The sequence below is a fragment of the Paroedura picta genome, chromosome 2, assembly GCF_049243985.1.
Source record: "Paroedura picta isolate Pp20150507F chromosome 2, Ppicta_v3.0, whole genome shotgun sequence".
Lineage (NCBI taxonomy): Eukaryota > Metazoa > Chordata > Lepidosauria > Squamata > Gekkonidae > Paroedura > Paroedura picta.
Genome location: NC_135370.1, coordinates 61,150,594 through 61,172,559, shown reverse-complemented (window position 1 = coordinate 61,172,559; position 21,966 = coordinate 61,150,594). Strand labels below are relative to the sequence as shown.

The following is a 21,966-nucleotide window of genomic DNA, read 5'->3' as shown; positions in this document are numbered from 1 at the left end:
GATTGAGATAAAAGCTCCATGCAGACTCCACCCAGGACAATACTTATTATGGTCCCAAATTAGAAACTGGGTATGAGGGGGCAGATTGGATGACTTTATAGCAGGCAATGTTTTTGTCAGATCTATACTAAAAATCATGTTTAAGTTCTCCATTCCAGATTAACGCCATCTTGGAATCAGTTTAACTGATAATTTCTCAATAAGTCATGAGAATTGTACCTCAAAGCTGGAATTTCTCTTATAGTGTCTAACCTTTTGTCAGAACTATCATTCCCAAAATTCCTTTTACTACGGACCAGGGAGTTGGATCCAACAGAGATTTTTCACTTATAGAATGGGTGGGCAGTTCTGACTTCCTCCTCTTACTACATTCAATGTCCCCCTCTTGATGTTCTAGGAATCCCCCAGAAGCAGCATTGTGGGCTATTGGGGGAAGGGGAAGTGAGGTGACAAAGCCATGCTCTGCTGAAGGAAACCTTTTCGGTCAGTGGAAAATTGGATCTAACCCAATGACTAGTTTTTATTTGTAGTGTAGTTGGTACCCTTTGGTGTAGGAACCTGAGTTAATGCTCCTACATCCAAGATATACCTATACAAGAAACATAAACCAACTGTTTCATGTGGTCCCCAGTCAAGATTCAAACTGAACCCACTGTTTCCTAAAACATGTTACTGTCCTTGGGTTTTGTGCATTCCTTTATGCAATCTCTTTTGTACACCGTGTATAATTTTCCTCATTCTATTAAATTTGGGGGGGGGGGGTAATAAAAAGAGAAAGTGCATGTCTGCTGCATCTTTCTTGGTCTCTGTCTCAGTAGGTAACAGGGCATCAAATTTGGTCAGATGAAAATTACACTTTATGTATTTACTTTGTTCATCTTTATGGCCAAGTTTGAAAACCTTGCCAAAAACTTTAAACAACTATGGCCAATTCAATGAAGATTAATTCACAACAGCTATAATCATTTCTCATATTGAGGGCCATCAGAGCAATAGAACATCTGAGTTATTGCTTCTTTTTTAAGAGAAAGAGAGAGCTGTCCTTAAAAAATTTTTTCTGATGGCATAAAAAGCACTATCATGTGCCTCCTTAGACCAAAGTAACACAAAGAAATATTTCTTTGCCCAGAGCCACATGCCAGTTTCCTGTATCCCAGGAGTATTTTCTCTTCCTTGTCCGTAATTTATTACATCTTGTCTCAGACTCTGTCAAAGTTTCACAAGAAAAACTTTTTACCATGAACTGCTACCTACCCCTGAGAATTCACTGACTTTATAGCAGCATTAGGTATCCTTGTCACCAGAATATACTGCTGTAGCGGAATACATTTAAAGATGGTGATAGGCCATTCACACTCTATTTTATTCTTTCAGAGTTTTTAATGGATCTATTCCCATGACCCCTTTCTACCACAGCTCCTCTTACAGCTATGGTACTACTGGCAAATCATCAGGTAAGGGGTTTCTCTCAAGGGATGCTAAGAATACTCTTTAGAGTGTTACACTTCACTCACAAAAGTTGGAGCAATGGAAGACAGCTGTTTTAAAATCAGATATACAAGATTCCGTATGTGAAAGTTTATTGAAGAAGCCAAGATCTTTGAAACTGCATGCAGACTGCCTTGCTAGACAGAACCGCCCACCAAAACATTACCCATCAGCCACTTCCACTTGACCACCCTCCCTTATTGGTGTAGTGGTTAGGACTGTGGACTTCTAATCTGGCATGCCAGGTTCGATTCTGTGCTCCCCCACATGCATCCAGCTGGGTGACCTTGGGCTTGCCACGGCACTGATAAAACTGTTCTGACCGAGCAGTGATATCAGGGCTCTCTCAGCCTCACCCACCCCACAGGGTGTCTGTTGTGGGGAGAGGAATGGGAAGGCGACTGTAAGCCGCTTTGAGCCTCCTTCAGGTAGGGAAAAGGGCATATAAGAACCAACTCTTCTTCTTATTATTATTCAATGGACTTACCATCTATTAACTTTATGGTACCTTGACATAAAAAGATGTGTACAGTACAAGTCACTGGTAGACTTTCTTAAGTAAATCAAGCTTTTCCTCCAATTTTTGGAAGGTATCCTTACTTTTCAATGGCTTATCTCAGCTTGTCTGTCGCCCCCTGACTATTTTGCTAGCATAGCATCCCCCACACATGCACGCACGCTCACAGACACACAGAGAGGATTTTTAAAGAAAGAATTAAAGCACAAATATTTTCTTAGAGGGAGTTTCTACAAGCAACTTTTGCCACATTGACCCAAGAGAATAAAGGTCTGAGACAGTCTTGCGAAAAACAGCCTGCAGTATTTCCACTGTTGGAGCAGAGGTTGCATGACGCAATGTAAACAGCTAATGACCCATGACTATGGTAGGCCCTGATTAAAATCTTAACTCATCCACAAACTCACCAGGTTGCCCAGTAATTGCATATTGTACAGGCTGTTTTGAATGTTAGAGAGAAGTTATGCATATCATTAAAACGCTCAAAATCACAACACTAAATATGATTGCTGAAATTAACGGATTACAATATTCCTGACTTGTTATTTTGGAAACGAAATGATTCCTATTTTTTAGGCATTCTCACATTGTAATTGCCAGAGGCATAGATAACCTTAGACAGACTGATGGAAGACAGATCTAGTGGCTTGTAGTCTTGGTGCCTAAAGGGAAGCTTCACATTCAAAGGAAATACACCTCTGAATATCAGTGCCAGGAGACATCATCAAAGAGGTCCTCAGCCCCTATGCCCTCTGGAGTAACTTAGTGGCCACTGTGTGAGACAGGATGCTGGACTGAATGAACCACTGGTCTGATCCAGCAGGATTCCTCCTCTTGTTCTAATTTTGGAGTCACGTTTTACCTTCCAGTAAATGTGATGAGATTGCATACCATAGTCCAGCCTTTCTCAGCTTTTTTTACTGTTGCGAAACCCCCTGAAACATTCTTCAGGCTTTAAGAAACCCCAGAAGTGGTGTAATTTGTGCAGAATACAGTAGGAAAATATAGCTGTGCAGATGCCACCCAGAGCCCCTCTGCTTCCCACCCCCTGTAGGCCAATCACTGGCCTTTTTGGGAGGGTTATTGGGTCAACTTAACCATATATGGTCATCAGCCAATAAATGTTTTACAAATTTTAAAATACATACAAATTAACTCCAAACCACTCCAGAAACTCCCCTCCCTAAGGGCTATCAAGAACCCCCAGGGTTCCACAAAACCCTAGCAGAGAAAGCCCACCAAAGCCACTTTTTATCTTTTTATGGCTGAAAATCAACATAGCTAATAATGTTTAAAATATATTTTGGTCCAAGGAGCAGGGGCAAAAGAGCTGTTTCCAAAGGACTGTCTTTTATGAAACAAATTATCCATGATATGTCAAAAGTTCTATCATGATCAACAGAAATAAAAGTTCTACGTGTTAGATTGCATTTCTTCAGCAACAATTCCTCTATGGGTATACAAAAAACATTTGTGTTTTTAAAGTAAAAAGACAAACATCCCACCGGCACATCCTTACAGATGTCTAAATATCTAGCTTCGATTCAGGTTTTCTTCGACCATATCTTAAGGAGAAATGTACAATGAAAACAGTGTTTCAGAATTGAAAATGAATATGTGTCTTTCAGTCTTTAAGTGGGAAAGGGAAAGAATCCTGTTCAGTTCTGCTAATTAAAAAGCACGTGCATGCAACATACACATACAAGCTCAACTGAGACATCACCCAAGATCGTGGCTTAATTAAACTAGGGTGTAATTTTCAGATTGCAGGAGACTCCACTAAGTGACGAGTCTATCAAAAGAGGTTCTGGAATGATAGCGTGAAAGTTTGCTTCAGCTGTGATTTCATGTGAGCTATACACAAAGACAACCTATCCTGACTTTATACTGGCTTATTCCCAAGATATATATATAGTAATAAGAAAACTCAATCCTGCTTCCGCAAACTAAAGTTAAAATAAACCACAGTTTTGCATTATGTCTGAATGGAGCCAGTAAGCCTTTACTATTTTATTCCTTCACAGAAACAAATTTGTCAGAAGCACACTCACAGAGGAGTATTGTGTGATAGAACAAAAATGGATTTGAGAATTAAAAGCCTGGAGAGCATATATCTTCTAATGGGACAACATCTGTTGTGATACCACAACAGTGAACTTACCGCTTTCATTTAGCTATAGAACTAAGAAAGTTATGGATGGGTAGTGACCTGGGCTGGGCTTTGAATCCTTTGCTCTAACAGGTCTGGAATGTCTTTCCAAAATAATGTTGACTCGGCACAATAGCTGGTTTATTAGCAGTGTCGACTTTCTTGTAGCCTTATTTGTAAAAAAAGTTATTCTACAACCTTTATGCCAGCTTAACAGCCAACGTCATTCTAATCTGAAAAATAATCACTGTGATACAATTATGAAGTGCTGCTACTCAGGCAATGAGAAAAAGAAACCTTCCCAAAAAGGCTACAATTATTTTTAATACACATCTTGCTTTTAACAGCAATTTGGAATAAACAGCAACCACCTTTACAATTCACAACTAGTGAAGAGTTTATAGTGTGTATAAAGTTGTATCTAAAATATACCTTATTCATCCTCTATAGAACATTCTGAGACAGAGTAATATTATAATTACACATTATACAATAGCTGCATCTTTCCACTAGTGTAATTAAGGTTGTTTTTGCATTCCCATTACAAATATCTCCTCTCAAGATTCCAGTGCAGGCTGGTTGTTACACCAATATCTGTGGATTGTTTTAATGAAATCTGACTTAATAAAAAAGCAGTTCACCAAAATGCAGACTGAAATGGCATCAGTTGCAAAACCTGGAGGAGTAACATTTTTCACAATGGGATTTTCTAACTGACCACGTGTTGTTACTGATGCCCAGCCAAGACAGCTCACAAGGGTGAGGTGCAAGTGGCTTCTTAGCAAAAGCAGCACTTTCTGCATCCAAGTTATTCTGCAAGGCCTGAGAGCTGGGTCTTCATGCATTTAAGTTTTCAACAGCACAGTTAAGTCACCTTGGATTTCTTCAGCAAAATGGAGGACTTCCTTCTATAAAGCTGGGTGGAAAGACCATGTGATGCGAGAACAAATAAGATTCAAACAACAACCATCAAAGGCTTAAGTCTTCCAAGAGAGTTACTATGGTATGCATAATTTCCAGTTAACATAGCCACAATCATAATTGTACTGCCATTCTGTGAACTTGGGTGCCACACGATTGCCAGTTGTCTTTAGCCATTTTGCTCATGCTCAGAAAAATCTGTGGTTCACCAGAATCTTGCTGTGCTCTAGGGCAAGTTACTCCCACAAGAAAGACTGGAAACACTCATTGTAGAAGATGATTTCCTTTCAGTACCGATTTATTCTGTGCTCTATACATATATGGATAGAGCTAAGAGCACCCAAACAGCAGAAAGAAAAAATGCTAAGTTAGAGTGCTCAGGTACAGCTCTTTCAAAACCCACATTCCTCACTGAATTATTGCCCACAGTAGTACTCTGATTTTATCACAAACTGCTGGACAAGGGACAAAAATTCCAGATTTTAAGGCTTTAAGTTCTTGTGCCAATATTTAATAAGCGCAGAACACCACCTAAAACATACGAGTCAACCCCATATTTATCAGCATAATTGTTGGACAGCTGCACATTTTGCTGATATCAATCACACTATATGGTATTTCATGTTAAAGCATCTCCATAATTCTAAACATCAGTCGTACCACTTACGGAGAGGTTTTAAAATTTTAAAACAAATCACTGAGTGGTGTGAATAAGGTTTCGACCTGTGGAGATGCTTTTCATATGAAATAACTTGGGAGGGAAAAGCAATAAGCACATGCATTCATACTTGCATGCTTTTGAATATTAATTTTTGTAACATCACAGCCACTTTGGAGGAGTTGCTGGGCAATGAAATGAAGCTGCAACTGCCAGTGGGAAGCTGGAGCTACTGATATATTGCATATTATTGGGGGAGCGGGGTTAAGTTTTATCGATTGCACGTTTTCCTCCAGGTAACATTTTCCTCTAGACTTACATTGCATATTTTTCATAAATTAATTGTAAGCTATAAAAACGCTGCTGTTTTTACATGTTTAAGAGCATAGCGTGCACATTATTATTATTATTATTATTATTATTAAGAAAAATAAATGCTTTCTCTAAACTGGTGTTCTTTGGACCAACTTCAAGCTTTTCAAAGGGCTGAAGCATGTTTCTCTGAAACCTTTCACAATTTTTTTTAATAAAGCAACTTTTATAAAAGCAGCCGTACGCAGCCTAACTGGGTATATCGTGACAAACGTAATGAAACAGGCCAAGTTCAAAGGAGGTTCAACTTAATTTTCCATTTAGATTGACAACCCTCGGGCTTCATCTCCAATAAGGCATCCCCCCCCATCCTCAAATGTCTGTTGAAGCAAAAGCGTAACAAGCCTATGGCATGAGTTGCTCACAATTCATCAGTATCCTCTCCGAGTCCCATTGTCACGTGTGGCCATCCTGCATAAAAGCACTCCCGTCTATTTCTGCAATGAAGTTTGTATAGGAACAGTTCATACTTATGGGCTAAAAGTGCAAAACGTACGCTGCGGGATACTGCAGTACAGTTAGACGAGTTTTCGGTTTTCCTATTTACAGAGCAAAGCTACTGTCTCTGTCCACAAAAGGATTTATTTCCAGGTAGCCTCAGCAATGATCCCTTCCTCTGAGGCCATGCTTGCACCAGGAACTGGGTTCCTGCTGGGGAAGATGTGCCCAACTGCAAAGGGATGCGCTCCTGTGCTTGTCACAAGCACGAGCAATGCAACTGCAGGTTGATTAGGTATCCTAAGTGCAAAGTACACAGGAGACACCTCACGTTGGCAGAGTGTCAACGCACCAGATATGCCACTGACCTGCGGGTGGAAATAACTGATGACATCATTTGGAATTAAGTCTTTGTTTCTATTTTATCAATGTCTTTTCAGGCCACCACTACCTCACAGGCCTGAAGAATGACAAAACAGTCACCACTCCTTCCAAGGCCACCACATTCCTCAAGAGGTCCAAGAGAAGTGAAGATGGAATGTAGCGTGAAGAGAGGAAACCGAGTTTGGTTTGGCACCAAAACACTGTGGGGGGGAAAGAAAAAGAAGAGGAGGATGGCATCAGCTTAGTAGGGGAATTGAAAGCTCCTAGCCATAAAAGGCCACTGCCTTGTTCAACGTGTTGCATTCCGGCCCAGATTTTATAGAACCGATTCAGAGTCCAGAATTTTCAAGTGAGCTACAGGTGAAGCAATCACAGATTGCAATAAACAGTGCCTTGTGTGGATGGAACAGGCTGGGGGAGCAGAGAGGTGAAAGTGGAAGAAGAAACAAGAAGGAAACAGCTGTTTGGCAATTTCAGCATCAAGCACTCCGTAGTGTGTTCTCTTCCATCATTTGCAGTCCTATGCAAAGCCACGTTTCACTCTCTTCAGTCCTGATGAGACTTTTCGGCGATGACTTTGCATTCATACTGCAAAATAAACACACAAAATGTATGGTGTAAATGTTTTAGACAACGACGTGCAAACACAACTCTTGGCAAGAAAGAACAATGCAGTCGGGGGGGGGCGCCCCTCAGGTCAACTTCCATTCTCCAAATGACCCAGATCTGCCAGTGTCCTGGTGATCTGTGCAGACGAGGTAAGAAGGCAACAGCTACTGCACCTTTTCCAAAACAACACAGAACCAAATATGCCCACACCCATGAGAGATGGCAACTGTGTACAGCCGCTCTGCCCTTGGCTGCTGCTCTATTCACAGTGTGTGTCCACACCTTGAACAGAGCAACAGCCAAGGGTGTGGGCTCCTCAGCATATGCAGGCCTGATTGACATCAAAATTTTACAACTATTATTCAGAGCTACACTTACCCAGTGATTCATATACCACCTACCTGACCTGGAACAAATATCTTATATTTATGTTGTTGTTTTTTTGAGTGTGCTTTGTTCAGACCACTGAAGGAGCAAAACACATTTGGTCATGTTGTTATTATATGTGCAACCAATATTTTGATCCAGTAGTTATTGTACGTGTAACCTACATTAGTTGCTGAATACTATGTCTCGGTGTACGTAATGCGGTACCCATGACCTGTGTGCACCTATTTGCATTCTATGTATGCTGTTTTTAAACGGTACTTTTTGTGCAGCTTACGTTCCATGTTTTAGCTGCTTGACCATCTAGGTTCCTGACCTGATTCTCAGTTTGGGTTCCCTCTCACAGCCTTCCCCCCGCTTTTGAGGTTTCCTTATACAAAAGAAGCAAAAGAAGTGTGGGATGGTTGTATTCCTATCAGCGAAGGCAGATCAGTCCTACTTATGTGAATCAAATTCACGGACAAATGGACAAACAGAACCTTCAGCAAATGGGAATAACTGAGGCACTGGCGCAGAGTGGTTTTGACGGGGCACCATGCCACTGACAACTCCCCTGTCAGATCAATAACTTGCTAAGAGCTCACATAGGGGGCAATGGAGTGACCGAACTTCAAACCTTCCCTCTCTTGTAAACTCATGCTATGGTCTTGGACCACCTGTTCTTTCTACCTCAGCCACTCATCTAGAAACACCTAGGTAATAAATAATACCTGAAGAAAGGTGGCATGTGAAAATGTCCTAAATGAGTAAATAAAACAGGATTTTTGTAAGGTGCATGCAGCTGTGTGAAGCATTTTTTTCAAAACAAAATCTCAACTTTTCCAGTTACCTAAATGTATTTTTACAGCACTGTGTAATTGCTGGGTGGGACGGGCTGCAGCTGAGAATCCAGTGTCAAGCAGGTACAAGCCTGGCAAGGAAGGCTGGCTAAAGAAGCTGGTGGGTGCAGATACAGGCCTCTTTTTAAAAAGGGGTGGTGGATTCAAGTGCAATGCAGTGCACACCAAAGGATGTGTGGCCTAATTAGTAGAAAGGAGCATTATCTTGACCTGCCTGATCATTACTATGAGCAATGTAGGTACCTGGACATGGCCTGCAAAGAAAACTTGGAGCACCTGCCAGCCGACTCAGTCATTCTTGAGCACACTACAAACAAGCCAGTAAACTAACTTACCATCGCCAGCTGCCGGCCAATGTTCCCCATTGTTATTCCACCAGCAAAAAATATACATGGTAACCAGGAACGAACATAAAGAAAGTCAGGTGAAGTGTATCTAAGGGAAGGAACAAGAGTCATGTATTACTTGAGAGCCCTGGACACAACAGGAGGAGGACCTGCAATGCTGGCATGTTGAGGCTATGGCCTGGATCAAACTGGATTGTTACAAATGACAATCTGTGGCAATACCCAGTCCTATTCCTGGGGGGAAATGGGGCACTGGCGGCTGGCCTACTTTCCTGCATTCTGCATCTTCGCAATAACTAAGAAGCCCCATAGGATGCCAGTGGGCATTCATGCTTACTGTATCAAACTGCGGAGAACTAGGAGAGGAACTGCAAGGAGCAAAGCAGTTACCTCACTGGGTGTGGCAAAGTATCTTAAGACAACCCTTAGGAATTGCTCTCTCTCATTAATGATCTTGCACGCAGGAACGATGTAGCAGGAAATACCAGAAAGTACAGAAGCACACAGTCTGAGGGGAAACAGACAGGGCCAGGCAACTCCTTTCTGCATTATGGGTTGCAAAGTTAAGGGTCAAACTAGGTGAGATCTTGGAAGAACCATGATGAGATTTCCCACTTGTGTTTTAATTTTCAGAAGCAAGGCTGGTAGGGGTAGGGAAGCAACAGGAATCACAGCTGCAGCAATGAAGAAAGGGTTGCACACAGTTATTTGCCTCCCAGGGGAACATCACAGGTATTTGCAATGCAGCTATAAGCTCCTGAAGAGACTGAGCTACACTGGAGGAAAAATGGTATGCAAGAAAGTATTAACCTCCATGCCCACCCAAGATCCACAGTCTTGACTCAAGTTGTGCTCCTCACTGGCCACTTTAAAATAACAATCTAACCTGTATCACTTCACTAGGGATGGGCATGAATCACAGAAATGCACTTCAAACATCTAGACTGGGAACAGCTGAGCCACTGGGACAGCATGCTCCCACGACAACAGTTTAAAAAGGCTTTCTGGGGTCATTAGCTTCAGGGGCTGGCTCCCCAAGAAGAAGATTTTTTGTTTTTTTATACCCCACATTCCACTACCGAATGGAGTCTCAAAGTGGCTTGCAATCACCTTTCCTTCCTCTCCCCACAACAGACACCCTCCTAGATAGATGGGACTGAGAGGGCTCTGACAGGACTTGCTCTGTGCAAACAGCTCTAACAGGACTTTGACTGGCCCAAGGTCACCAGCTGGTTGCATGTGGGGAATCAAGCTCAATTCTCCAAATTAGAGGATGCCACTCTGACTAGACCATGCTGGCTCCTCTTACCCACTGCACCACACCGCCCTGAACCACCACACCAAGAAAGCCCCTTTAAACATCTGAGCTAACAGGAGCAGGCTCAGCTCTTTTGAGGCCAAAACAACTGAGCCATGGGAGCAGGCAGCTCACGCAGTGCAGCTGTTTCTGATCATCTAATGATGGAAAGAATTCAGTTTTGAGTATCCAGCAAATAAGCCAGATGCTGCCATTGCTGATTATCATTTTACTACATAATACATACAAACACACACTTACTGATAAACTCCATTGTAGACCAGAAGCTGAGTCACTAGTGTGGCTAGAAATGCAATTCCTATACCCAGGCCAAAGCCACTCCGAGACCTATCAAATGTCCACCATAACCCAATGGAAAGTGCAGCAAGTGTCAGAGATAACTGGATGTTGTTGGCAAAATCCACTTTCTGTGAGCACTGTTAAGGGTCCAGTCCAGAAGGTCATGGAAAATTTAATTCTCACTTTACTGCTACCAACGCACACTTCTATCATTCTCAGCACTTATCAGTTCTCTGAAATTCCCAGGGACTCCAGCCCTGATACATCCTTTAATACCTTCTGTCAATCAACAGAAGCTTCCCCCCCCCACACACACACACACAAAAGAATTATTGCTATTTTAATTACTGCTATTTTATGCTTGCTGCTGTTGTGGACAACATATCCTGGTCTGTTTTGCAGTTTTATTAAAGATTATTATTATTATTATTATTATTGCAATCATGTCTTTCAAACTGTTGCACATGACAGAACTTTCTGTGCATGCAATCCCAGTAACATAACTGGAAAGGCCTTGATATAACTTTGGCAATTCCTATACAATTAAGGTATTGTCTCCAACCCAATTAGTTCAATTCTTAATTAACTTCATTACTAATTCTTGAGAAGGATACAGCACTGGCATGATTTATACCAACAAAGACGGCTACACATCGCATCACACTGGACCATTCCCGCTTAAATTTATGTGGCTCGCCTAGATGTCTGTCCATGCAGGGGTACAATAACCCAATCCCAGCTGAAAAGCAAACAAAGAAAAGAAATACTGAAAAATCTGTACAATTTGTCATCCATAACTTATTCCCTTCACACATGAATGAATTTATTCTGCCATTGTCCAGCAAGAGTGCCCATTGGGAAATCTCCCCCCCCCCTTAAATTCTTCGCAATCTGTTCAGGATTTAATCATTTCCAACATACAACTGCCTCTGGAAAAATGAGGTTCCCTTTTCATCTCCATGTACTGGTGCACTATATCTCCCATCCCCTTACTTATACACCTTGCTTAGTGGTAGCAGTGCAATTCAGCTGACATAACCTGCTTTCAGTTTGGCTACAGTTCATCTGTCAGAAACAGCAAAGCCTCAATTCAAGACTTAAATAATGATGTCATTTTCTTCAACTACTCTAACTTAGTTTTGAAGATAAGGAGGCTTTGTTTAATAACAACCACCAACTCATTCCTCTTTTTTTTTTGCTTCCTAATCTGAAATCTTCATGCTACAACAGCATCATTTCCCACAAATGTGTTAGGGTCACCTCTGAGACAGGGTGACTGGTCCTAGTGAAGTCACAACCAGTTTCCAATGTTGGACACATGATTCTTCTGCAGGTTTAAAAAAGAGGCATGTGACAAAGTTCAGGTATAAGCAAAAGTTAATTTATAGGATATCAGGGGCTGGATACTTAAGACAGCATTGCTTTCAGTTCCCCAGGGCACTTACTTTGGAAGGAGCTTGGGCCAACGATTATACATAAAATAACTCTCAAGTGACTTTATCCCTATCGCAATGAGAACACGAGGAAACATACCCCTTGTTCCCCCTTCTCCCTTTAACCCCAGAATCTACAAGCTTCATGATGAGGTCATGTATGCAATCATCTTGATAGCACAAAGGCCAGCAATGCTAACTCCTACCAAGAGTACACATGAAATCAAGCAGCACAATCAAGACTAGTACTTATTAGTGATTCAGCAAAGTCTTTCCATGAATAAAGGCATTCATATACCACCCCAAGAGAAAAGATAAGCACTATGGGTGGCATACAAGCCCACCTCCAGAGTAGGAATGACAGAAGGGTGATGTGTTCTTCCTGTGATAGCCTTTTACCACACATATGCTCTTGGCAGAGTCTTTGGTCTTGTGGTAAGTGTGCAGAGCACTGACTGTGGAAGGGAGAACTGAAAAGCTTCACTGGGCAAGCAGAAAACCACACATGGTGGTGGTGATGACTACAATCCATATATATAATCAGTTACAAATCAGTGCCATGTTATAATTTTTTTTTAAAGACTGTAATTGTGATACTGCATTGTGGGCTGCCTCAAAGGGTCTACTGAAACTATAACGCAAGATAAAATTTTAGAAAATAAAAAAGTAAAATAACGGCACTTTCTCATCAGGGAGGAAGTCTACTGCATCCAATTATCACTGTCAGTAAACTCTTTGTAAAGTGGCATTATCCCCTGAGCAAAGAAGGAGATACAACTGTTAATCTTTTGTCATCTACACATGAGGATTCGGCAGAGAAATAATGTTTCTTTAAAAACAAATAATAAAACAAACCCGCACTTGATGTGATACGGGCTTGCCAAGACCCAATTTTAGATGTTGCATCGAAAGTACTAGGAGCAGAATGAAATACCTGCCAGCGCTGTATCAGAAATACTGGTGTATAAATTCATGCAGGATTATAATAGCTGGGTTCTACCCATGCAACAGATTGAAGATGTTCTTATGGACTGACACAAAATCTCCTTTTCTGCACTCCCAAGGAGGAAGAAAATCAATCTATTAAGACAAACTATACAATCCCTTTCAAATCAGGGTCCTCTGTAAAAATCTGTTTATCTACTGCCTCCAAAGGAAATTGGATAACTAGAGACAACTGGCTTTGAAGACCACCGCTAGCCAAAATATGTTTGATAAGACAACAGATCAGTTTATTAATCTGTATTGGAATCCTACAAAGATTGCCTCCAGAAAGCATCATCTTTATTGTGGAAGTTTACTTGCAATCAAGTCTTCTTGCCAAGAGGAATCCACTGTTGAAAAGATCTTATGCAGCAACTTAATCCATAAAAGTAGGTGCTGAACTATGCTGGAGGAGGAGGAAAGGACTTATCCTTTAATTCTGCCTCTCCTTGAGTTTTTGTTTGGGATGCCAGGCTCACTTACAGAAGACATTTGTTTCAGGCCACATCTTTGTAGCATGTCCATATTTTGCTATACATCAGATTTGTAAAGCTGGGCAGCAGCACAAAACTGAGTAGGTTAATGATTATTACTCAGTCCAGTAGAATTGCATCAAACCAATCTACTTCCAAGGCTTTTCTGAAGCTTGTTACTGTACAAGGGACACAGCTGGCAACAACATCCTTTTTCTGGGGCACATATCTGTATTTTCTTGTGTCATGTGTCTTAAATAAGTATTTTTAAACAAGGGCATGTTTGAAGTTCTGTTCTTGCCAGCACCATACCTGCAGGTATTATTACAAATTCTAATATCTGAAAAATGTTCAGAAGTTCCCCCCCCACCGTCCAAGACTCAAAATGTTACCTAGACAGCTTCTCCATGTCTTAAACCACAAACAGCTAACATATTTTGGCAATCCATCAGCCATAGCTATAAAAGGCTAGATGGGGCATTCAGCATCATAGCACTTGAACGTTGTTGAATCAAATATCCTACTTTAGATGCAACATTAGTTTGTGGATGGATCCCTGTATGACACCATACAATCCTGTTGTGCCCCCCTCACCTCCTGCATGTGTGGGTTCAATGGACCAGACATTATAGTAAGCGCAATCAGTTAGCCTCATATTCCTTGGCTGGGTAGGGATAAGAGTGGTGTGCAGAGACTTCATGTGATTCCCTGGGATACCATATAACCTGTGAATGCATCCAGTGAGGGAAAAAAAGAAGGAAGTGTCCTTATGTTTTATGGGGATCTCCCCATGTACATGCCTCACACTCATGACGGACTGCAATGAACGCAAAGTACCTGCTCTGACATACCTGATGCTGTTCCGCAGCAAAGTGGTACCCACCAAGCTGAAGAGAAGATACTTGTAATCACATCTGGTGGAAACAATGTGACGTTTCTTTGAATCTGCAACAAGTTTAAAACTAATGCCAGAAAGACGCCAATTAAAAAGAGGACTATCCCACGGATCACCAAGTTTAGGCTGCGGCTGGTTACCGAAGAAATGTACGGGCCACACTTCTTTCGTATGGAAGGCTGCGTGCTGTCATCTGCCATGGCCTCATGCATTGCAACAACATTCAACACAGAAATCTGAGGTCCGGAGAAGAGGAGGAGTCAAGTCGAAGAAATATTGTCACACTTTCAGGAGGTATTCCAAATCCTGTTCAAAAATGGCAATGTAGTTTAAGCAGAATATATATACACTATATGAAATTAACGTAGAGGTTTTTAAGCCAGGAGGAATTCTATTGGCCAGTTTCCAAATTTGGTGTGATTAAAGAAATACCCACTATATGTCTTGGCCACTAGTGTTTGGGAGACAAAATTCTAGGTATTTGATAACTGGGCCCAGAATACTTTCCAAAATGTAAGGACCTATTATTTATCTTTGGCACTCGTTTTACTACACAGGTATCAGGTCTACTAATATACATGCGTGTGAATACATGGACATATTCGATGAACAGTAAAGACGTTCTCACAGAATTTTCCATATTCATGACCTTGCATGCCAGTGTTTTGGCTGGCTTTCACAACACAGCCAACCCTTGGAACAGCATAAAGGTAAAAGGCCGTTGGCCTGCGATTTGGCTTATTGGCTCAATTAAAAATGGTTGCCATCCAACTGATTTATACAAAGACAAGATTTAAAGCCCATTTTATTTTTGAATAAAATGGGCGCTAGGCCCCCCTCCCCGCGAAGCAGAGCGAAGGCTTCCTGGGGCCTGCTGCGCCGTGCCCGGAGGCTCCGGGGTTGGTGCGCCTGCCTATTGGGCCCTCCAATTGTCAGTCCGGGGGAAGGAGCCAATGGGCACCCTTCCGCATCTCGGACAGGGTCCGCCCTTGGGGCCCTTAATGCTTTATTTTATCTACTCCACAGAAGCGGTTAAAGATCTTTCTTTAACAATTTGACCTATTTTCACAGATATTTAGTCAGCTCTATGATTCAAGGATATAAGATATTATCATCTGAAGACAGTAGTATGCAGGTGATCTTATGTTAGTTATGATGCTAAGAATGTTCACATTTCATTCCTAGTGCATTCCTAGTCCTCCTGGTTGTGAATGAATCTTCACAACAAATAATGGTTGGTCATAGGAGAGGTAGTATGCCCCTTTAAATCGGTTGATGGGGAGCACAGGCAGGATGATTTTGTTGCAGACTTCCTGCGCATGGGATTCCAAAAGGTAGCTGGCTGGCCACTATGAGAACAGAATGCTGGATGAGATGAGCCTTTTGTCTGATCCAGCATGACTCTTCTTATATTCTACCTTTTTCACTAAGCATGGAGTCTTCCTCTTGCATAAGAAATCTTCATTTAGCAGAGCAAGACTCCCCACTTAGCGGAACAGAGTAATAGGATCCAAACCAGATTCGAAAATCTACTAAACCATAAATCAAATTAAATGAAATTCATTAATCCATTCAATTAAATTACATTCATTCAAGTTATTCATTACCATTATCACTTCAGGAATTACTTCAGAATATTTTAACATTTGAGATAAACAAAACCAAGGCTTTCAGATTACACTGATTGGATTCTGCAATTCAATTATGAGTATTAAGTAGCTGTGGTGCATCTAAGTTCCCTCTACACTTTAAAAATGGACTCTGAAGTTTAATAAACTGCTTTAAGATATTATACCCTGCATAAATCATGTCTTCAAACTAGCTTACATTGCTAAACAGATAAAACAGTTAATTGAAAAAACCTTAGAATGGCATTGAAAGATGCTACTTTGACAGGGAAGATGGGATATTTGCATTACTTTGATGCGGCAAAAGATGAGTTCTTAGAAGTCTCTTGTTATCTGCGAGGAAACAACAATCTCTGATCTTTAGACAAAGTCAAGAATATCAACAAATGAACAGGAGTATGGTCCTAGTTTTAAAGGGTGGGGTCTCAAACTAACTGCACCAAGACTTCTTTGTCCAATTTTATGGAATCTCAACAGCCACTACCTTAGCAGAAGATGAAAACAGGTAACAGAAAAATAAACTTATATGCAGGGCATCTCCTTCAACTGGAATATTATGCAAAATAAGAAAGTCATCTAGAAATATTTACAATACATTTTAAAAAGGAAAGAAGTCAGAAAAATAATAAATCAAATGATAATCTTCAATGCATTTTCCATTTTACTCTATCCTCTCCCTCCCCTAGATTTCTGTAGTTATCATCAATGGGAAACACCTGTGGGGAGGGGGAATCCAAACCTTGAGACCCACTAAAGGAAGGCACAACCAATCCCACCCATTTAAGTCATGAATATTAGAAATGGTAGAACACCCATCAGATGTGTTAATGGCCTGTTTGCCAGCTGCAAAGACGGAGTTGATTTTTCAGCAATCAGTTGGCTGTTCATCTACCCTTTCATGACTAATTGGGCAGCTTGCTTCACTGTACTCCTTCCTAATCATACAGTACAGTATAACTAGCTTTTCACACATATACATTCTCATAACCACCTATTGGTTTTACTGCCCTACCTGCCTTGCTCTATAGCTGCTCCATCCAGCAGAGGATGAGACTTAAATAAATAAATCAGTTATAAATTACACAGTCATAAATAAATCCTCTATTTTAATCATATCCAGTCACTATTGACACTAATAGCAAATGATCTGAATTGGCAGTGTTTTTCTACATGCACACCGTTACAAAAACTCAACACAAACATGCTAAAGGCATTCATCTCTATTTGGCATGAAGGGGTGGCCAAATTGTGGCTCTCCAGATGGCCATGGACTACAATTCCCATGTGCCCCTGCCAGCACAGTGCTGACAGAGGCTCATGGGAATTGTAGACCTTGACAACTGGAGAGCCACAATTTGGCCACCCTTGGGCTAGATGATAACCCATATCTGATCAACATTTCTGAACATTTCTGCTTTGAGGTATGTCAAATAATCCCTGAAACCATGGCAACTGTTTAGAGGTCAGAGAAAACAGGAAAGGAAGGGTCAACTGGCTTGCCTGCCAAGAAGGGAGAACAGACAATGGAAAATAGTTCTAAAACATGATCTGTGGTACACAGTATGGAGTATGTAACATCTAATCTGATTGGGGAAGTGTTTGGGGGCCTCTCCCTTGAGGGCAGGAGCCTTAAATGTGGATTGGGAGGGTGTTTGCCAAAGCAGGCAGGAAGGTTTAAGAGGTTTCCTTTGTTCAAATGGTTTGGTCAGACGCTGTGACCCAGACCTAGGTTCCTCTGTAATGGCTCAGTAGGGGATCTGGGGAATGTGTGTGCTCCACCAAAGGTAACTATCTTGTGTTGTAACTTAGCTAGCCTTAATGTTTTCCTATTATTTTCCTTAGATCTGTACTCACAAGAAATGACAGCTATTTTCCATTGTCTGTGCAGTAGCTTAAATTTCTTTCCTGTAAGAAAACAGACTGCGATTCAAATTCTACTCACATGCCTAGACTACTCACTAAGAAGACGTGTGTACAGAGTAATTGGAAAGCTCTGACCTTTGTACTTGCTCAGAGGCTGCCTTACCAGGGTATACCCAAAAGTACTGCTTACAGGATAAGACTGGATTTTGTCACTTGGGATGATACCACAAGAGGGAATGTGCTTTTCACACAGGCAAACCCACAACATGCATGCAAAAAGACATGGAACCAGGACAGGTTTGTGACACCAACATGTTCATGCCAAAATTTACAGCATTCCTAATAAAGATATGATCTGGAAACCATTGTGACTTGTCTACAGACCTAAGGGGACACACTAGAAATAGCGTCCAACATACTCCATCTGTACCACATAGGGATTTATAAAACCCAGTCATACAGTCCTAAAACTTTAATGTCCCTTTCAGCCATGACTGGGCAGTTTCAAAGAGATAATACCTAGGTGTAGTAACCATTAAATTGAAAGCACCAAGCCAATATACAAAAGGAAGAGACTCAAAAGAGGATAGTAACATAGATTGAATTGTCTAATTCAAGACTGAGAAGAGCCCCCAGCTGTTTTTCTAAATGATAGCTCCGATGGGAGGCAGTGGGAGGGGGGGGATGAGACAACATGGCCTCCTCAGTCATCCTGGCATTAACTATCCTGATACTAGTTATAGCACCCCAAAAACCAATGGACAGCATTATGATTATGGTGGCACAGAACAGCATGCAGCCCATCCACAATTTTATGAAGAGGCTGCAGATTACGAGCGACTATTACAGGAAGTCTATATAAATTGAAAGTTAGCTACCTCAATTCTGCAGGTCACCACATGGAACATTGTGGCAAAATTAGCTTAGGCACCAACATGGTGTGGGCTTGCATCCACTACACAGCTAAAAAAGCGACCTTTAAAAAATGGCATTCAAAATTCCACAAGTAGTACAGTCATTCTTCTTATACAAATAAAACCATGAACAGAGTAATTAAGAAAACTGCACACACCCCACCCCAACTCTACCTGCAACACCCTCTGGATCTCAGTGGCAAAGTTCCTTCCCAGACACCTCTTTCCAACCTATCAATCAAACCTCTTGTTCTACATGAATGCAGTGTCGCATTCATGTATAACAAGAATTTCGACTGACAGCTAAGTCACCTGGAACGTTAAAGGAGGTGAGGGGGGGCTAGAATTGTGTTTTGTACACTCTGAAGCTGCCAACCGTTTGCCTCTTTTGATCATTCTTATTTATGAGAAAGAGGAAGAGATGTAAGCTGCAATAGGCTATTTGTCTCTCCTCCACCATCTCGTGTTGTGCAAAGGCTCAAAATGCATTGACCGAGCTGCAGCCAGGGTGTGCTACTGGCCTGCCCTTCTACTCTGTTCAGAATCCCCCCCCCCAAAAAAACCCAGCAAAATTAACATGTCTCTTTCCACAAGCAACTATCATCTTTGAAAAGGCTCCATTCACTAAGCACAAATATAATGCGCCATATAATCAGAGGTATGAAGGCTCTTTTCCCAGCTTTTCCCTCCATGAGCACTGCTTTTATTTTTCCAACACCAAAATTCAGAAATCAGGGGGAAAATCCTACGAATTTAAGAAAATACATAGTATTAGAAAATGTGTTGGATCCAGTGCAAGCTCTGTGTGGTCTGCACATGAATTCCAACTTATGGGGCTGACCCCGCCCCCCCTGCAGCCAATTCTGACTCCATTAAAAAAAAATACCAAGGTTGGCAGGCTGCAGTAGAAAGGGGAACATAAACCAAAATTGCTTGCTCCTCCTTATTCTGGGCTCTCAGCATGAGAGACTGAAGGCAGCAGTTTCATCCCCTTGTACTTTAACAGAATACATGGGCAAAAACTGCATAGGCTGCAGCAGTTTGCTGTCATCCCGTAAGTATTGGGCATATCTGGAGTTTTACTTGTAGAAAATTAAGGCTATATACTGTTAAGTTCCATAGCTGTCCCACATAGTGATATAGTTATATGCTGAGTTATGAATGATACACTTTTATGTCATTAAGGCAGAAAAAATTGTTTAGGTTTCAATGAGAAAATAAGTATTCTTATTTCCGTTTCCGATTTTGTTCTAGGGGAAAAAATGGCTTCCAAATATCCAGATGTTTTACACTTCTCCTCCAAATCTAGGCACTAATTAATGATGCTGAGTAATCCACTGATGAGCTGAGCTACTTGTCTGGAATCTTGAGCCCCAGTAGAAGCTGATACACAACTGTATCTCTGTCTCCTTATATGTCCAGTGTTCTTAACATGCAAGGGTTCAGTGGTTCCTATGGTTTTGGCAGTCCACCTTTTCCTTGTAGACAAGGAACTGCTAGTATCGGGACTATGAAAAATTTATGGGCAGCTGCTCATTAGGCGGAGAGATAAAAGAGCAGAAGACCATACAGAAGGGAAAACGCAGAAAAGTAGTAACACAGAATAAGTAAAATCGCCCTCTGAAGGCTTAGGAATTCATAATAAGTTTAGGTATTCTATTGTAGGGCTGATGCTTGCTTCACCAAGTCCTGCTGCTTTTGAGTAGAAAGAAAGCATGTGGAGGTAAAGCTTGAGAAACTTTGTAAAAACTCCCAAAGTTGGTTGTACAGAAAAACCTGACTGTGCTGAACTGAAGACACCATCAACATGAAGTTCCATGCTGTGCTTGTGAACTTCACAACCATTAACCTACCTAGACTAAAGGACCACTGTGACTAACACAGGCCTGAGAGAGGTGAGGCCTGGTGGAATATGAGCACTACTGTCCTCATGCCCCTCTTTGCTGTTGTGGACATGGTGTAGCTGGGAAGGTACATGGGTGCCACTGGGATAATGGGCAAAATCACACACTCCTCACCATGATAAAGAATTACACAGAACAATACACTTAAGAAAGAGCTAATGTTAAGAAGCTAGGCCATCCTGGTGGTGTCTGGAAGAAGCCGTGCTAGTTGTTCTTAAGATGGCTGCAGGAGCTGCTGCAGGCTCAAATTGTACATCTTTCTTTCCATAAAGTAAAGTGTATACTGTGGTCCAGAGCATTCATTTTTTAAAACTGGAGGGGAGACAGGACTTTGGGGATAATTACCACAAGAGTTCTAATGGCTGTTTCTTCTAGCAGTTGCTGGGCAGCTTCTTGGTCACTGCATCTTCTTCTTGGGCACCTGATGTACAGGTAAGATGCTACCTGCCATATTAGCTGGGGGACTGGAGGAGGGGTGAGAGAAGGGTTGACTCTCATGAGGAATGGCATTGTAAGGTTGATGAGGTTAGAATGGGGTTGCCAGGTCCCCCCTGGCCACCTGCAGAGGATGATGGGGCAAAGGTTGCCAGATTCAGGCTGGGAAACTCCAGGAGATTTGGGGGTGGTGCCTAGGGCAGACAGGGACCTCAGTGGGGCACAATGCCATGGAGTCCACCTTTCAAAGCATCCATTTTCCCCATCTGATCTGATATATATTGCCTGGAGATGAGCTGCAATTCCAGGGGATCCCCAGATCCCATATGGAGGCTGGCATCTCTAAATTAGAACAAAGCAGAAAAGTCGTTAGGGAAATTAAAAGAAAACTAGATGAAACATATGGCTAGCTAGGCTGTCATTTAGACAAACCTTTGGAATAGATCGGTTGAGGGGAGTAAAGTCACAAGATTTGAAGAACTAAAGCAACTAACAGACTTAGAACTGTTCTATGGGCAAGGTCCCTCACAATTTAATGGTTTCTGATTAGACGGAGGGGGACATGGGGGGACTTTTCAAAATTAAAGAAGGGAAAATTCCAAGCCAAACTGTCAGAAGACTGAAAAGGGCTGACGTAAGGGTGATTCAAAAGGGTGGTTGGGGAAAGCATTTGAAGGCCGGCCAAGCAGCTGATCCTTGAGATCAAATGCTTGGCAGGCTCCCCCCCCCCT

At 41.7% G+C, this 21,966-nt stretch overlaps 1 protein-coding gene across 1 annotated transcript in view; it reads right to left on the bottom strand.

The window, feature by feature from the left end:
• Positions 1-4,273: 4,273 nt before the first annotated feature.
• Positions 4,274-21,966, bottom strand: part of INSIG2 (insulin induced gene 2) — a 28,382-nt gene continuing 10,689 nt past the window's right edge. Inside the window, exons 2-6 of the mRNA XM_077320287.1 lie at positions 14,448-14,797; positions 11,321-11,445; positions 10,668-10,834; positions 9,098-9,197; positions 4,274-7,515 (exon numbers count right to left, since the gene is read on the bottom strand). Of these exons, the coding sequence (XP_077176402.1) occupies positions 7,474-7,515; positions 9,098-9,197; positions 10,668-10,834; positions 11,321-11,445; positions 14,448-14,703 (690 nt within the window). The 5' untranslated portion in view covers positions 14,704-14,797 and the 3' untranslated portion in view covers positions 4,274-7,473. The remainder of the gene's footprint in view (positions 7,516-9,097; positions 9,198-10,667; positions 10,835-11,320; positions 11,446-14,447; positions 14,798-21,966) is intronic.